Below are 19,206 nucleotides of genomic sequence, written 5' to 3'. Positions count from 1 at the left end.
ATCAAGCAAACTACCACAAGTGAATCTGAAAATGACAGCTACACGACAGCCGACGCAAACCACGACCACCGGAACGAACAACTACCACCCACCATGATCCTTGCGACGACGAACTAAGAAAGCTGCGTTGAAGGAAGATCAATCATGGGGGAAAGATAGGCCACAACCACCTGCAACAGTCGACAAAAAATCGGAGCTACCATGATGGAACACCACCATAAAAAACATCTGAAAACCATAATAAATCTGGACCACAAACACATCCAACGAGTAAGCTGGAACCAAACCAACCACAAAACCACTGGTGCGGAGGCGGCAACCCAAAGGCCATGGTAACTGCAAATCTTAACAGATATGTGGATAGAATCAGAAAACACAGGCAAGGCCTCGCAACCACCAACCTTCCCCCTCCGAAACGGCGGCAACCACGACAAGAACGAACATGAAAGGAGAAGCACCAGAGAAGTTGTGGATGAAACGGTGGTGTGGAGAAAGATTCTCATCGCACCACCACTGCCGGAATCTACATCTTGAACAGAGAGAATTTGGATAGAGGGAAGAAAAGTCGGTTGATTCTAGAAAGAGGGCAGAGAAATGTTTGTTAGAGAGGGAAGAATCTTTTAAGACCTATATTGAACACACATAACTAGATTAAGCCTTCAAGTCAGAAATAACATGAACCGGTGAAAATAAACTTTTTTTGGAGCTTGCAAAAGACTTTTTCCTTGATAACCTTTTGTAATTGTTTTTTTTTAGGATGAGATCTTTATCCTGAAATATTTGCATTAACCCAATGAGACAATCTTCCTTTTATCATTATCACTTACTTCTCCCTCATCCTCCAAGAAAGCAAAAGATTTCCTAGCAAACAAGTTGACAAGGGAAGGTAGTTATAGTAAGGTTAGTATTGAAATTTTCCATACCTATATCATGTGTCATTTGAGCCCATTGATATACCTTAAACCAAGTGTTATCTCGACATTCATTGAAAGAATAAATGGAAATCACATAAGTGGAGACCCACCTTCCTTGGAACTTCTTGGAACCAATTGGTGTGAGAAGAAACAAATGGCAATATTTCACCTCATAACAAACTCATAACGAAAAAATGGCTACCAAAGTAAGATCCCCAAATTTTCTCCCCAAAAACCTTAACTTGGAAAAACTTCTTCATTACTAGCACATTAACAGTAGAGTCAATGGAACTCTAACCTTCAATTGAGTCAAAGACTTGTCCCATAGAAAAGAATGATATGGATTTGGTAGCCTCATCCACCACAAGTGCTCTACCAAAGCAACTCTCAATATTAGAGTGTCCCTTCAGTCCATGAAGGCAAAGAGACTATAAGAAATAAAGCCCCTCGAGAGATTCAATTTGGAAACCAATAACCAAAACTTGAGAAACATAAAGACCACTATTCCTTAAAGGACTCAACCAAAGAACTTATAACCTCTTCCTCTTATGAGCTAATCAAAACCAGATTGGCACCCATAGACATTGTTGTAAAATAGCGAAAATCTTCAAGTAGAATGGTCTATTGAATTTAACTTTAAGTCATGCAACAATAAACTTAGATAGCTCTAAAAAAATTCACTTATTAAACCAAAACTCAAGTATTTCTAAAGACTCCCATGAACAAACATTAGTCTTTGCCAAGGATATGGGCCCTTTCCCTTATTACTAACCCGTTAATTAGCTTGATTGGTCTAATAAAAAGTATTTCCATGCACCATAAACTTTAGGTGTTGGATATTGAGATTGTGAGAACCTAATATTTGATTCACAACTACATCGTGCACATTCTGGCAATTAACATAAAATGAAGACCTATCGAATTGAGGAAGATTATCCCTTAGTTTGTAATTTCCTATACAAATCCTCTTTGTCCTCCTAAGAAGTTCTCCTACGTCAGTTACCTTGTTGGATATCACAAAACCAAACTCTATTCCCAACTTATTTCTTTTATTAGAAGTAAAACATCTCCTAGCAAATCAAACCTATAAACAAACTTACCTCATAATCTCCTTCATTCCTTGAAGAATATTTGAGTAGTAGATTAAGGTCCAAATTTTCTGACCACCATGGATCTACTCCATCAAACTTGTAATAAGGGAAAACCTCTCCCTAGCACCACTCCTTAGACCTAGAACCTAGCCTCCTCCACACACTTCCATTTAGGGGTGTACATGGGCTGTGTCAACCCACAAAACTCGGTCAACCCATCCAAAAAAAATCAAAAAAAGTGGGTTGGGTTGGGTAATTGGGTGAGTATGGTTTTAAAAATGAAAACCCAAAAAAATAACGGGTTTCGGGTAAAATCAAACCCAATAAACCCACTTACCCAATAATGCAAAAAAAATTATTTTTTATTTTCATTGGGAAGAAAAAGAATACAAAAGATTTTGGTCATAAATCAAGTCTACTTTTCAAAATTGACAAAAGACATTCTCTATATTGAAAATCAAAACATGTTAGAGTTACAAATTCAAATGTTGCAATTTTTGCTTGTTTTGATACTAATGCAATTTTATATCATGCAACTTTAGTTTGTTGCAAGTACTTTATGATGAAATTAATTATTTAATTTATCATTTATTATTTGTTTACGCTAAAATATAGTGAAAATATGTTATACAATATTTTTTAGAAAATAAAAAAGTTGAGTAATTTTTATGAAAAAGTATGAAGACTCATTATTTATTCATTTAATATTAACAAAAAAAAAACATAAAAAAAATTGGGTAAGCCACTATCCAACCCAACCCAAACTAGAAATTGGTGGGTTTGCCCAAACCGGCTCAATAGTATAACGGGTGGTTATTTTACCTCACCCAAATCAGAGTATCCTATATGATTTGGATCTTAGGTTTGGCCAAACACAACCCAAACCGACCAACGTACACCCCTACTTCCATCTTCATACTTTTAGCAAGTGACTTCTATGATTTTTATATGAACAAAGTTTTGCTTAATCATATTTCATATTGAGTGACAATCATAAGAATATGATATGATTCTCCTATTTTGCTTCATCTCATCTAATATTTTGTTTTAGGTCTTCAAATATGTTGGACTGCCTTGGTATGAGTTGACAAAAAAATGCCCCAAATAACACATTCTCCCAGGATAGTGGATATTAATTAGCAACACCAACACCATAAATAAAAGAGAGAATTACATAATTCGAAAGGTCAGGTCTATCAAACATAAGTCTCCTTCTCTAATGACCCATCTCTATTACCGGAAAAACTACACAAACTTGTCGAGATCAAGTTTCTTTTGCTCCAAAATAAATAAATAATATAAAAATGAGAGTTGCTAGAACACGCCCACTAGTTTTTACATGAAAATGTTTTAGTAAGTTATAATTAAAAAGTTGTCCCCGTGAGCTTAGCTCAGTTGGTAGGGACATTGCATAATTTATGCAGGGGTTCGAACCCCTGACACCCCATTTCTCCACATTTAAAATGTGTGAGCCCTAGCCACTAGGCTACTTGACAAAAAAAAAGTTAATAAATACACCTTGAGGTGTATGTTGCTATAAGACACCTTCTAAAAAAATAAATGGGTGTATGTTAGCAACTCCTATAGACATTTGCTATAATACACCCACTTCTTTTTTAGAAGGAGTATTTTAGCAAGTGAATAACTAAAAAGTTGCACATGCTAAATGCACCCTAAGGTGCAGCTTGCTAAAACATTTCCACATAAAAACTAGTGGGTGTGTTTTTGCAAATCCCTGTAAAAATTTGTGATGAAGTATAACAACAACAACGACAACAACAACAACCAAACCTTAATGTTCTATCATAAACCATATTCGGATCCAACTCATTGACCTCTAAATCATTTCTAATGGTTTCTCTAATAGTTTTTCTAGGTCTTCCTCTACCTCTTTTAAGCTAACTCTCCTCCATTTGATCGACTCTTCTTACGACGGCATATACGGGTCTTCTCTCTACATGTTCAAACCATCTAAGCTTGTTTTCTACCAACTTTTCTACTATATGTGCTACCCCCACTCTCTCTCTCTAATATGAAGTATAAAAAAAAATTATTTGTATAAAACTTCTAAAGAATTAATAAAAAATTTAAGAAATTTTATCAATATTTTTAAACAAATATTTTTATTTATCTTACCATTTTATAATTTTAAAATTATCACATAGTGATAAATTATGAATAAAAAATTAATTAAATTTTATATAAAATTAAATAGCACAATTTTTTAAGATATACAAGTATAAATTATACATATAGATTTATTCCGTATGCATTGCCAATATAAATATATTTTAGACAATCAATTGTAATTGTGAGATCATTAAAATTTTTGACTTTTATATTAAAATAAAAGCTTGACTTTAATTTTTAAATAATTGTATTATCATACATATAATTTGTTATGAGTTTGTTTACAAAAATTCTTTATCAAAATTAAACTATAGATTTTTTTATTTTTTATCTCATAATACATAAATAAAAACTTTGTTCTTGTATTAAATAAAAATGTTTGGACATAGAAAATAAATTAAAAGCAAAAATAAATAAATGTTTTTCTCTTATCAAATTATAAATACGAATGTTGAATGATACGACTTTTTTATTTATTTGTTGGTACATGTCCAAATCATTTTGAGATTTTACTTGTATCATATTTGAGTGAAGAAGATGTGTCCAAGCAAGCTCAAAATCTAATATTATTAAGATCCTGTTAATGAATAATCTCATACCATTCTTTAAAGATTTTAAATTAAAAATATTACATAAAAATGTCTCTGAAACACTCGTACAAATGTCTCTAAAACACTTGTAACATTTTATTTTCGTATAAATTTATTATTTGAGATTTTCAAAGAATGTCTCAAAAGCACTGATAAGTATTTAGGAAATTCTACGGTACACCTCATAAATTAAGGAGTATCGGTATTCTTGCTCCATAAATTTATAAATTAACGATCATTTTGTAAAATAAGATGCTATTTCTTGTATATTATTACCACGTAATGAACAGTTACATAACAATCCCCCACCTCTCCTTATTCTCTCTCTCTCTCTATCTGCTGTCTGTCTCTCAACCTAAAAATCGCTGTCTGTACCTATCATCATATCAGTACCAGCCATCCCTCTTTCTGAATACTCTGTCACCATGAGAGTGAGAGCCAAACTCTTCTGATCCAAAAACTCTCTTAAATCATTCAATGAATAAATCAATTCCTCTATATTATACTATATACTAGATATATACATATCTAGATATAAGAGAAACAGAAAATGACCCTTATAGCTTTATAGCTATACCTTTGCATGAATAATTCTAATATCACTACTTTCAATATACCATATCCTTTTCTTTTTCTTCTTCAACTTCTACCATGGCTTTTCCACCTTCTCATACTTTCATCTTTCAAACTCATGATGATCATCATCATCATGAAAACATACTTTCATCTTCAACTTCTCTTAACTCCTATCCTTCCTTTCCACCTCATCAACACTTTCAAGGTCACACTCAAACTTTTTCTTGTGTGTGTTAAATTGCATTTGTAGCCGAAGTTACGTTGCAAACTTTTATATTGAAAAAAAGTTAGACCGATGTGGTCAAAATTGTGATTGTAATACCGTTGCAAAAACATCAATATTTGTCGTTATATTATCGTTGCAGATTGCAATTTAAAACCATGACCACAACATCTTCTCTCTTCTCTATTTCTAATGAAAAAATGTTCCAAAAATAAACTTTTTTCAAAGAAAAATCTTTATAGTCAGTGGTTATTTTTCAATAAAAATTTTACATATGTTTTTTGTTTGTTATTGTAGGTAGTGGAAGTAATGGTGGTGCATCATTCATGATGAAGAGATCCATGTCATTTTCAGGCATAGAGAGCAATCATATAAACAACAATAAGTGTGATGAATTAGTGCATGGAGATGAAGATCAATTATCAGATGAAGAAGGGTACTCACAAATGGGTGAAAAGAAGAAGAGGTTGAGTTTAGAACAAGTGAAAGCACTTGAGAAGAGTTTTGAGATTGGTAACAAGCTTGAACCTGAGAGAAAAATGCAATTGGCTAAAGCTTTGGGGTTACAACCTAGACAAGTAGCTATATGGTTCCAAAATAGAAGAGCAAGGTGGAAAACTAAGCAACTTGAGAAAGAATATGAAGTTCTTAAGAAGCAATTTGATTCTCTTAAGGCTGATAATGACACACTTAAGGCTCAAAACAACAAATTACATGCAGAGGTAATTACTAATTAATATTAATGATAGTACTATATATATATATATATATATATATATATATATATATATATATATATATATATATATATATATATATACACTCTACCTCTAAAATTTCTTTCTTGATTAATTATACTATTGAGTGATTATTTTTGAACAAAAGAAGACTTTGATTAATTTGGATCTTGGTGGTAAATTAATTAACTGGGTCATTAGTCATTTTCAATAAAATGGAGATGTCTTAATCTTGATTCAAAATATAATCTTAAAATAGTTCAAATTTTTTCAATGTTCATGAACAAAAATAGAGTGTGACTTGACTCCAATATCCAATTTTTTATTCTTGAAGATGATTAATAAATTGTATTTTTTGGAAATAAAGGAAGAAGACTTTTCTTTCACTTTGGTTGTTAATTTTTTTTCCTCATAGTTTTTCATATTTTCCCCCTTTGATATAGACTTTGATTTGATGTGTGTTTGTGAATGGATTACATCAATGCAGAACAAGTTTTCCTGCCACTGAAGGTTTTAATCATTTAGTCTTTTCAATACTTATCCTTGTCTCCAATAATGAATGTGTAATTAACATATATATTTTTATATTTGAAGAAAAAAAATACCAAACTTTTATTTTATTTTGATTTTTTTTTTTAATGCAAAATTGTTTATTTATTTTCACTTCTTTAATTTGAATTAGTTATAAGAGGAATTTTTTTTTTCTTCTAGCCTATTTACTAAGAAAGCTCAATTTAATTGATTTAGTTATGATCCCACATGGTCTTTATGACTTTTTAAAGTAATTGATTTTGTTATTAACTTTCTGCTACCTTGATTGTTAGTTGATCATTCATAGGACTAGCCAGTGTGTCAGAATCCAGAACTGCAAATTTAATAGTGATATGTTTGTTTTTCTATTCAATACTGTTTTATATAACTATTTCATGTTGCTATGAAAAAGACAAGGTAGCTTTTGATCTGATTAGTACATAGTTGTCCACATGGATGCATATGAAGGTGGAATCAAAAGCTTTATGCATACCATGATTTTAAATTGCGGTTGCGGTCGCAGTTGCAATTATTTTCTGAGCTTTTATATTGCGGTAAAATGCTGGCAAATGCGACCAATATAGCCGCAATTGTGATGCTACGAGAGACCTCTAAAAAATTTATATGGCACCCGCAACTATAGTCATAGACAAAAAATACAGTTGTGATGCTATTGCAGAGATTTCTAAAATCTTTATATTGCGTCCGCAATATAAATGATTTAAAGATTTTCGCAACGGCATCTCAACTGCAATTGCGACTGTATTTTCCTGTAATATAAAGGTTTGCAACGTATCCACAATTTTGACCTCGATTTGAAACCATATACATACAATCATATAATTTTTTTTTATAATGTGATACATACATTCATGAAGACCTTACTATATATGGTGTTTGCAGCTACAAACTCTAAAGAAAAGGGACTGTTTTGAAAATGGAACAATTAGCCTCAAAAAAGAAAATGAAGGTTCTTGGAGCAATGGAAGTGATAACAGCTCAGATATGAATCTAGACCTTTCTAGAACACCAAATTCACTTAAGCCTACAAGTATGACACAGCTCCTTCAATGCTCTTCAAGATCAGATCTTCAAGATGAAAGCTTTTGCAACATGTTTAACAACATTGATGAGCAGCAGAGTTTATGGCCTTGGACTGATCATCAGCAACACCAATTCCGTTAAGACTCGATGAAAGGATTTCGATCAGACGCGGAACCGATTTAAAATGAAATTTTTTAACCAAGTTAAAAAGGATGAATTACATTTTAGTGTGAACATCAATGAATATTTCGGATCCGACTCTCCTGCGGTCAGAAATAGCTTGCATTCACTCACTCAATCAGGATATTGATGGTCATTCGTTCAAGATTAGACGGTCCAAATTCAAATCTAATATTTTAAATTATAAAATAAAATTCCGCATTTGTTTGGATAATCGGATCTTAATTGAACCACCATCGATATTTCAAATGTCTGAATACAAGAGGAATTTGGATTCCGAATAATTTAGGGCTAAAATGTAGAGAAAGTTCACTAAACTTTGCTCAACCTTTTTTCCCTATCAGTTTCTTTTTTCTTTCAATTTATGTTTGTGTAGATTGGTGTATAAAGTTGTGACAAATCTATTTGAGTCATGAAGAGGTGGTGAACTTTTCAGTAGTGCAACTTCTTTTCCCTTACACTTTATTTTATTTTTGCAAAATTATAAGTTAAATTTTGGTTGGTTGAAATAAAATATTATAAATCATATAGTTATTTATGTCCCTCTAAGTGGATTTCCAGCTCTGTCACATATAGTATGGGCCATATAATAAATATTGGATTCTATGTTTTCATTCTTTTAAGTACATTTTTTTATAACATGTTGGTGCTTTGGAATCATATCATATCATATCATGGAAAAAATTTCCATGCATAAAAGTTGTTAAATTGAAGAAAGTTCATCTAACTTTTGAGCCATGTCATTTCATAGGTAGAAAGAAAGAGCCAAATATAGCGGATAACACTTGGGTGATATAGAGTTGAGTGACATTGGTGACATTGACCAATCACAATGTTACAATGTTTGTGTTTCTCTCTCTTTCACAAGCATTGTGACACTGTGATTGGCCAATGTCACCCAACTCTATGTCACCCAAGTGCTACCCAAATATAGCTAGCTTGAGAGTGGTGGGGGTTAGAGAGGTAGTAGGATTTGAGCACACAAACCAAGAAGAGAGAAGATTTTAAAGGGATCAGGTTCCACTACACTCAAGATTTCCGACATTCATGCAGTTATGACTATCAGTTGTTTGATCATGATCGAACAAATTACATTTAAACTCGAAATTTTTAATAATATAAAAATATTAAAATCTACTTTTTTCTCGGCTGTTTAATATTGATCGAACAATCATCAATATTTTGATTGCATATATGAAAAACATCGTTGATCGCAAAGAATACGAATTCAATTATAAAAGGTGGGGAATAAATCTCACAAGCAAATAATAGAATGGAAACACATTGCGTGATGATCTAGACCGATTAACTTAGTGAATTTGTAATTTGAACGGTCTGATCTCAAATCAATCGACCTAATTGATTACTGAATATAAATGTGTGGTATTATTACTGCAAGAAATCCAAATCCCTAAGAGTATAGATGCTGAAATTGAAGGAAACATTTGCCAATTATAATCTGACAACAGAAACTACTTGATTCTGTATCTTGAAGAAGATCCATGTGATTCCACTGACAAAGGAAAAACCTCACTTTCTCTCTCTTATTTATGCATTTTGCAATCTAAAGTTTGTCTGCCAAAAACGTTGATGCATGATATCCATGCTTAAAATAGATTAGACTCATCTCCTAGTAGTGCTGCTACAAATTTACTAATTAATTAATGGTTATAGCAAATACATAGAGTGTATTAAATTATTATTGTCTGAATAGTAGTTGTACCAAACAAGTTTAAATTTATAATTAATTGGTTCTTATTGTATGAATTACTTGTTTTAGTTGATATTCATTTTCATTAATAACAAGTAATATAGAGATCTAATCAAACAATTGAGCTCAAGTGATTAATGAGTTTTATCAGAACGAATTGTTTCAAAAAATGTAAGTTGAATTTATGGATTGAACATTTTTTTGTTAGCTGTTCTTACTTCGGCCCAACTTCGAAATACTAATGCTTATTTCTCCTGAAAATCGGAAGGTTAACGTAAAAAAAAAAGTATAAGAGATCTTAATATAGTTTTAATGAAAGATCTACTTGTAGAGATTCGGGACATTTGGAATGACACAAAAATAATAGGGTTAATTAAGTAAATGGTTCCTATAAATATTTAAAATTTTATTTTAATCTCTACAAAATAAAATCGCACTTTTTAGTCCCTAAAAAAATTCGTCAGCAATTTTAGTCCCTGTAAAATTTTACATCAACATTTTTAATCCTTGTAAAAATTTTACGTCAACATTTTCGGTCCCTAAAATACTAAAAAAAAAATGTCACAGAGACTAAAAAATGTGATTTTTAACACTAAAACTAACTTTTATTCGAGAGTGTTAGATTAACTATTATTGAGATTAAAGTAAACGAAAGTAAAAATAATGGACACGATTGATATTTTTTAATGCACTTTAGTCGGAGATGCTAACCTCTGCAATTATAGAACATTTATAGTACTGTTTGTATTTCTATAATAAAAATTAGGGTTTTAGTGTTACAAGCAATATATATATAGTACTACTACAGCGATTCAGATTACAAGCAATATATAAGACGCCACCTTGCCTTTTTTCAGTGTCTTATACATAAGTGATACTCAACAAAAACGATCATATATAAGTACAAGTGATACTATACCCTAAAATATTAGGGATTAACTAAAAGTCACACTTTACACACACAAAAAAAAAAAATCCTAGAAATTCATTATATCCCAATATAATCTAAGGGATTTGCATACCATTCATAAAATAAATAAGGATAACCCAATTTTTTCAAGATATGTGTTTTATCCCTTTTACCACCTCTCCTTGCAGTGGATGATTTCCTAAACACTAAACCCTAAACCATATGCCATATCAACAACAACTCTTTCGGCAACTTCCCTTTCTAGCTGAAGAAACAAAACTTTCTTTAAGCATAAAATTCTCCAAGTAAAATGACACTTAACAAACAAATATTCTTCTGACTCCTTTTGATCCGAACCGGACGGACACCACACACAAGATGGCTCAATACTTTACCTCAAATGCTCCTCTCTTATAGAGATTTGCTCTTGTAGGAAGAAGGTCTAATCAAAGAAACAGTTATATACACTCTATCTACAAATAATAGGTACATGTCTAATAATAAGAAGGTAGATTAGTGTTCAAGTGGTTAATAAGTTTTTTTTTTTTATAACAAATCGTTTAGGAGAATTCGTGTTTAATTTCTGGTGAGAATGATTATCTTTGTTCAAATTTAACTTACTTTCGGCCGAATTCCAGATTACTGGGACTCCTTCTTCTGGAAACTGAATAATTAATACCAAAATAAAATATATTTTTTATCAACAAATAATATGTTACCTATCTAATCTAATATAACCATTTGCCAACACATGTGCAACCGTTGTAATATGTATGGTTATTTAAAAAAGTAAAAAATAAAAAATACATTCATAGACAAGATAATGGTAATTAGTAAATTGTCTTTCTTAATTTAGGTCAGTATAGTTAGCAGTACTGGCATTTCAGGGAAACAAGAAAACATGTTTGTGACAGCTTCAGTTTCTTATCATGTCACATTTATTAATGTCACAGGGTGAAGACATGCAATTGTTTTGAACTATTTACATGCATGGTGTTTTTTTTTTTACATGCATGGTTGATTCTATATTTCTATACAAAAACAATATACTTATATTAAAAAAAACAGTAATTTTATACTATTGATTTTTTTTTGTTGTATTTACCAAGGAGGGAGAATTGAAATGACTTTGTATAGTGATTCGGTATTAAATATTTCATTTTATTTTTTTTAAGAAATCAAAATGATAAATTAACACGAAACAATATAGTTGGTTTCCCTTTCATGATTTTTTATGAAGATTTTATTTTGATGTTATGAGGCAAAGAAACTTTTTTTGACAAGATGAGCCAAAGAAACTTGGTCGTATCATTTGTCTACGTTTATTTTATTGAATCACTTTAAATCACAAAATTATTCTTGCCAAACAAATACATATTTTCATATTTTTAGAATACTATGTAATAACTAACAAAAATACTACTCTTTCTACCAAAAAAAAAAAAATACTACTCAAGGTAAAGTTGTTGACTGTGAAGAGGTCTCGAAAAATATTTGAATACCATGAGCTTCTAATGATATTTACTACTTCATTTAAATTTTGGAGGTGGTTTTTTTTTTTAAGAAATAGGACCATATATTTGTGTCATGAATGATACTCAAACTCTCTTCTTTGTTTAAATATTTAAATTAGAGTTTGGTTTTTCTGCGGGACAAATATCCATTATACTTTTTCCGAATTATGGATTAAGTACTCTTTATACTTTCTCCTTTCTAATAAAATTGGTTGCTAAAAAAATTACAGACAAAAGAAATTGTGTTGCTTATCTTCTGGAATAAAGATAGAAATTTTGTTGTTAGTTTTAACCTAAAGAAACGAGAGACCTTTTTTCTAATGAGGTTGAAAGCAGCATAATATTTTATTACTATGATATTTCTTATCCAATCTAAATTAAGGATTAAAAATACAAAGAGTAAGTATATTTAAGAAAAATGAAGTCTTAAAAAATTAATATAAGTTTAGAATTCAATTCTTTTATATTATGTACAATTATGAAAATCATAGTAGTGTGCAACACTTATTTAGCTATAAGCAACTTGGCATGTTATGAGAGAGCCAGATGTATTGTGTTTGTATAAATAATTTTTTTAGAAAAGTAGAATCTAGATCTAAATAATATATAAAAGGACTACCGTTATGTGTCAAGTGTTAAACAAGACAGTATCAAAGAAGATATTCCAATTATAAATTTTAATAATTTTTTATTTAGTGAAGATCAAATAACACATGGTTAAGCAAATGGTCAACTCTATTATATATTTAATGAACCTTCTACTTAATTGGGCAGTTTTGGGAATGATCTTTTATTTCTTCACCGACAATATAGGATGATCTTTTGTATGAGTATGTTTGGCATTGGTAACATCAACCTTAAATTGAAATTGATGGAATGTTAAGTTATCCAAATGCAGGAGATTTTACACAAGTTGTGTGAATTTATCATACATTTATAATGATATTGTATTTTTGTGTTTTGAGGTGAATGATAATTAGTGCTTTTTTACCGAAAAAGAAAACTCAACACATCTATTTCTATTCTCTTCTATATATGAAACTTAATGTCTACCAAAAATACAATCTTACCCCTTCTTAATTTTTTGACACGTCATCAAAATTATATCCTTTTGTGTCTTTTGCACCAACTTCCCCCTATTTTTTTCTTTTCAAAAAACAAATTAAAACAAACTTACTCGATAAAACACACCAACTTAAATTTTTTTAAAGAACAAACAAACTTAATCTTAATCTCAATCAAAATAAATGTTTCTATAATTCAACTTCTAAATATCATGAGTTAAAAAAATTACAATCTTCTATTCTTTATCTATTCTTAATCATTAAATTAATGTCTATCAAAAATACAATCTTACCCCCTCTTAATTTTTTGACACATTATCAAAATTATATACTTTTGTGTTTTTGCTTCAACTTCCCCATATTTTTCTCTCTTAAAAACAAATTAAAATAAACTCACTCAATAAAACACACCAACTTTATATTTTTTTTTAAAGAACAAACAAATTTAATTTTAATCCCAATCAAAACAAATTTTCCTATAATTCAACTTTTAAATATCTAAAGCGTTAAAAAAATTACAAAATATTTATTACAATGCATATACCTACTTTTCAAAAAATTACACTTTTACAAGTTTTCTTTTTTTTTTTTTCAAAAAATAATTTGCCTTTGTTTTTTTTAATCTATTTTTTAGTCAAAAAAATTAAATAAAAAGAAATAGATAAAGAGACTGAGGGCATTAGACATGACTCAGGTACAACAAAAATGGGGATACCACATAATAAATCAGACCAAGTGGGTCGACCCAAATCTATCGTAACAAAAATTCACTAATCAACAAGCGAACCTATACACGGGCGCAAAACCAGGTTAAAAAAATGAAAAGTGGACCTCTGCGAGACTGTGAGCGCAATATCAAAATTCAAGTGCCAAGAACTCCTTAAACAAATCAACAAGCATAAAAACTCTTTCGAGCTTTAAGAACCGGCGTGTAGACAGAAAAGACACTTTGAAACCTGCATATCTCAACGTATTTGAAAACCACATAGAATCAAAGAAGGCAGGCCACCATGTCATATTATAAAATATTATTTTTATTGTTGTAGATTATTAATTATTATATCTTTTAGAAAGATGACTATAAAAAACAATGAAAACATGATAAATGAGTCACTAAATAATATTGTTGTACAATTCATACACGGGACTCATAAAAACAACTTTATCAATAATGAAATATTTCCTATTTTAAATATCTCTACATAATATTACACTAACTTCCTTAAGATCTTCTTAAACAACACAAAAAACCCGCACTATTGTTTAACTAAACATCATCTCCCTTATACTTTTTTTATCAATTTGACAAGCATGTCTCTTATAATATAATACGGTTTAAACTTTATTAATTTCATTTATTTTGAGCAATTAACTTCTTCATTTAATTTTCAACCATTTTTTCTTTCTATTTTTCACTTGGTGATTTTTCTCAACTTATTGTTCCTCAGGCAAGGTGGTTTAATTTTTAAACTCTAATGTAATAAAACAGATAAATCGAAGATTGTTTTCTTTTCATTGATCAACTACAATGTCCATCCACCCAAATTCTTCTCATTTTTATATTCTCCTTTGATCTCTTATGTAATTGCCGATGTTTGATTCTATTTGGTGGTAAAAACAAATGTTGTTACAGTTTCTCCATTGCGAGGGAAAAAACCTCATTTAACTTAATTTTAAAAAGAGAAAACAAATACAAACAAATCAAGAAAAAAATCTCATTTAACTTAATTGTAAAAGGAGAAAACAGATACAAACAAACCAAAATGTCTGAAATTAAATTGTATATTTACAAAGTTATTGAAATGGATAAAATGATGGGAGATTGATGTGTTTGAAAATTAGAAGGGGTGCTTGTGTTATTTAAGAAAATCTCAAGGGAAATCAAAGTAATTTGCCCTTTTATTATTAATGTCGGCTTTATCATTAGTTTTTTTTTCTTCTTATTTTCTCAATTTATATAGTATTGCAATGCGCTTTGATGCACCCCCCACTTCGAATTAACCCGTGCGGAGCACGGGCCCGTGCTTAGCACGGGTTTGTTGCTAGTTTTATTAATAACAACAACGTAATATAAGATGATAGATGATAAATATGAATTTGATTGAAAACTAACATTGTTTTATCTTGGTTTTTCGGGTGTCAAACATTGATTACGTTTGAACCTTTTTAACCTTTGATATCTCATTTTTTCTTGGGAAGGGAAAAATAAGAAAAACCCTTGAGAATCGAGGTCCGGGAGTTGTTTTCGCTACGTGAAGGTATTAGGCACCCATAACGACTATAGTATCCTATAGGAACTGTCTTTACTTTCTACGCGCGCGCTTTATTTTTAAATGCTATTTGAAAGTGTTATTTACACCTAAGGTTTTACTATGTGAAGAATTGGAGGGGGAAGAAGATGTTTGAACTTTTATTTTATTTGAATTGAAGGAATATTGGTTCCTTGCCTACGTACCCTTTTAAGGGATCAAATCCACCGTAGTTCTCTTCCAAAAATGTTTTTGTTTTTGTTGGTTGAATTTAATTTGGAAAATGGAATTTTGAAGGATGAGAGAGAGAGAGAGGCCTCAAGGGCATAAGATTTGGAAAAAATGTGAGGTGGAATTAGTTATTTTGCAAAAGAAATCCAAGTATGATTAAAATTCATTAAGATTTTTGTTTAAGAAAAAGAAAAGGAAAATTCAATGGGATTTTGATCCCAAGGTTTATTTAGAAAAATATTTGAGTGAAGTTTTTCACATTTTTTTGGGAAGGAGAATTTTTCTAAGTATAGCGATTCCTAAGCATACATCTAAAGCATACATTCCCTAAACATTCATCTAAAGTAACCATGTGATATGTGTGCATGTGTCGGTGCTTGTGTCGGTGTACATCATTAGAGTCCATTGTCCTTTACATATGCCCTAGTTTACATGCTATGGTCTTGCAAGAAATAAAAAAAAACATAAAGAAAATTACAAAATTCCTAGGTCTTTACATCCTAATCCTTTGCAAGAAATGTAAATTGCAAGAAAATTAAATCTAGAGAGATGGGATGAGAATGCTATGAATGAACTATGGTTGAGAGGGTTAGTGACATAATATGGCATAATGGAATAGAAATTATAAACAATAGGAACATTAAACAAAAGTAGCAAAAACTTAACACAAAAAAGGGGACAAAACTCTTAGCAAAATATACCTAAAATTTATCATAATATCAAGACAAATATATGACCTATAATTCCCATATCATGACAATTTTCAAGGGTTTTTATCACAATCAATAATATGAGAATTATAAGAACACATTCAAGCCAAGAATCATGATATACTTTAGACATATTTGGCATTTAATTTTCACAAACAATATCCACATAACTTGCAACACAAGAAATCAACAAATTGCATTCACAAACAGTAAAAAAGGACCCAAATTAGAGACAAACATATCACAAGATTGCACATCAAATGTCAATATCAATTTGACAAAATATCATATCAAAACATAGTAAAAATTCACAAGAAAAACAAACAAATCACAAGTGATATCAAGTATATTTTTTATCAATTTTTAATATGTAAAACATTCACAAAAATATCAAGAAACACATTAAAAACATATAGGAAATTTTCTAGGGCTTTTAACAAAAAAATTTAGGCAAGCAGGGGGTGCAAAAAATAGAACACAGTATTCAAATAGTAAAAATGCAAGCAAAAACGAAATCCACAGCACACATAAGCCCAGGCCCAAAGGGGGAATGGATCTGGATCATCCAAACGCATCAGGAGCGTTGGATTGATCCAGATCAAACTTAACCTAAATCTGACGGTGGAAATGCTTGGGTTCAGGGGTGAACCAGACTGGTTCAAATGAACCGGTCCGGTTCACATCCCTTTATAAGCATAACAGACCGGTCTAAAATCATTTCACTCTTTTCTTTCTCTCTCTAAGTCTCAGACTTCTCTCCCTTCTCTCTAAAACTCTGTCGTCTTCTTCGGCGGATTTGACCACCGCCGGTGAAGATTCCGGTGACGGAACCCTAATCTTCTCCGATCTACATGGATTTAAACCCTAAACTACTCTATTTTTCATGCTGATTTCAAATACGAGCTTAGATTTGAAGAATAAACGGTGAATCTTCGTAGATCTACATTTTAGGGTTCGGCTTCAAAACTTTTTCGATCTTTTCCAATCTTTTTCAAACGAACAAGTCTCAGAACTTGTTAACTTACTTCGATTCACCGTTTATTTACGTTTGTGGACCTTCGTTGAGCTTTCGCGATGAAAAACGAAGAAGTTTCTTGTGTTTACCTGAATTTGATTTGGAGATTCGAACGAAAGGATCCGTGAAAGCTTCTGGTAAGTTGAACCGAAAATAAATCGGTGTTCTTCTCCTCTTCTTCTTCACTGGTTTGATTCTTCTTCGATCATCTTCTTCTTCACTGGTTTGATTCTTCTTCGATCCTCTTCTTCTCTCCTCAAATCCTCTCCGATCGTGCTTGAATTCGCCGTTAACAATGGTGAATTCGCACTCGAATTGCAAAGGTAATGATTCGATGATGATGGTTCTTTGATGGATCACTGAGAATCACCACGAATACGTGGAATTTGGCTTTGAATTTTAGTTCTGGAAAGTTTGGGTTTCGTTGAATTCTTCACTGTTCTTGATGAATCTGGAAACAGTTATGATTTTGATCTTTGATGAGATGAGAGAGGATCAATTTGGTGTTTGTGATGATTTGGCACTCAATTATTGGAATTGTTGACACTGTGTCGTATTTATAGCTGACAAGTGTGATGCCCTGACCAGTGAGTTTGTGACACATGTCCCTGGACTTTGGGTAATTCGGCCTTGCTGAGTTCTTAGGCTTGAGGACCTTTTTGCAATTTCTGAAACTTTGGGTTTGACCTGCAATTTTAAAAAAGGGACTGGACTGCAAATTTTTAAGACTTAAAGGACTGAAGTGTAAATTGAAAAAGATTTTAAAAGGAAAATAAAAATGGGAAAAAGGACTAAAGCGCCATTATTAGAAATTGAAGGACTAAAAAGAAAAATAACAAAAGGACTAGAATGAAAATAAAAGGAAAGTAGGGGCTAAAATAAAAATAATAAAATTTGGTTAAATTTGGTAATTTTGAAATAAACGTAAAGTGAAACAACTAAAAAACACAAAAAGGACTAAAATGAACCAACTACTAAATGAGGTACTTTAAAGTAACCTCTCTCTGTCAAAATTTCATGTGAAATGACCAAAATGCCCCTAGGGACTAAACTGACTCAAAATGACTCAGATGCAATTTTTGAAATGGATTTTAACATGGAATAGAAACAAAAGTTTATTCAGACCAATTGAAAAGACTCAGAGACAATTTTTAGAGATTAAACAAAGTTTTAACACTGGAAATGACTAAAATGCCCTTTAGGACTAAACTGACTCAAAATGTCTCAGATGCAATTTTTTAAAATGGATTTTGACATGAATTAAATCAAGGACTTATACAAACAACTTGAAATGACTCAAGGACAATTTTCAGGGATTAAAATGAAGTTGGACACATGAAATGACTAAAATACCCCCTTGTTATGAATTTTGCAAATAATATTGAAATAAAGTGCAGAGAAACATGCAATTGATCAGAGACAACTTCAAAATGACTTGATATGCAAGAAAAAAATTTGGATGGTTTTAAATGTAAGAAGACATAGACAAATCCACAGTTTAAAATGATTTTTGAGGCAAAACTGGAAGATAAAGCAGGGTAAAATATCAGTGTAAAATAATAGCAAATTGGCAATCCTTCAAGAGTAATAGACACATATCAAAGATAGAAAAACATTTTGAGGAAGTATTTTTAGGTCCAAAATTAGGGTATAACAAACATAAGATAATAACTTTCATTAATTGCATGCCATGCCTCCCATGTTTTCCAAAAATAACTAAATTCGATTGGCTAAGCTCTTTTTGGGATGGCCTCGGGATGATTTTTTTCGGGAGGAATAGCGTTTT

At 31.0% G+C, this 19,206-nt stretch overlaps 1 protein-coding gene across 1 annotated transcript; it reads left to right on the top strand.

Annotated features, from left to right (window-relative positions):
• Positions 1-4,980: 4,980 nt before the first annotated feature.
• On the top strand, positions 4,981-8,460 carry LOC146912409 (homeobox-leucine zipper protein HAT7-like). Its single transcript, XM_085720485.1, has 3 exons — positions 4,981-5,506; positions 5,822-6,246; positions 7,696-8,460. Exons 1-3 carry the CDS (start codon positions 5,377-5,379, stop codon positions 7,975-7,977), a joined length of 837 nt encoding a protein of 278 aa, XP_085576611.1. The 5' UTR covers positions 4,981-5,376; the 3' UTR covers positions 7,978-8,460.
• Positions 8,461-19,206: the final 10,746 nt, after the last annotated feature.

The sequence above is a fragment of the Medicago sativa genome, chromosome 6 (genome assembly GCF_051527215.1).
Source record: "Medicago sativa cultivar Bolivia chromosome 6, Bolivia_mono, whole genome shotgun sequence".
NCBI classification, from domain to species: domain Eukaryota; kingdom Viridiplantae; phylum Streptophyta; class Magnoliopsida; order Fabales; family Fabaceae; genus Medicago; species Medicago sativa.
The sequence above is the reverse complement of the archived record's forward strand: the minus strand, read 5'-3'. Positions and strand labels throughout refer to the sequence as shown.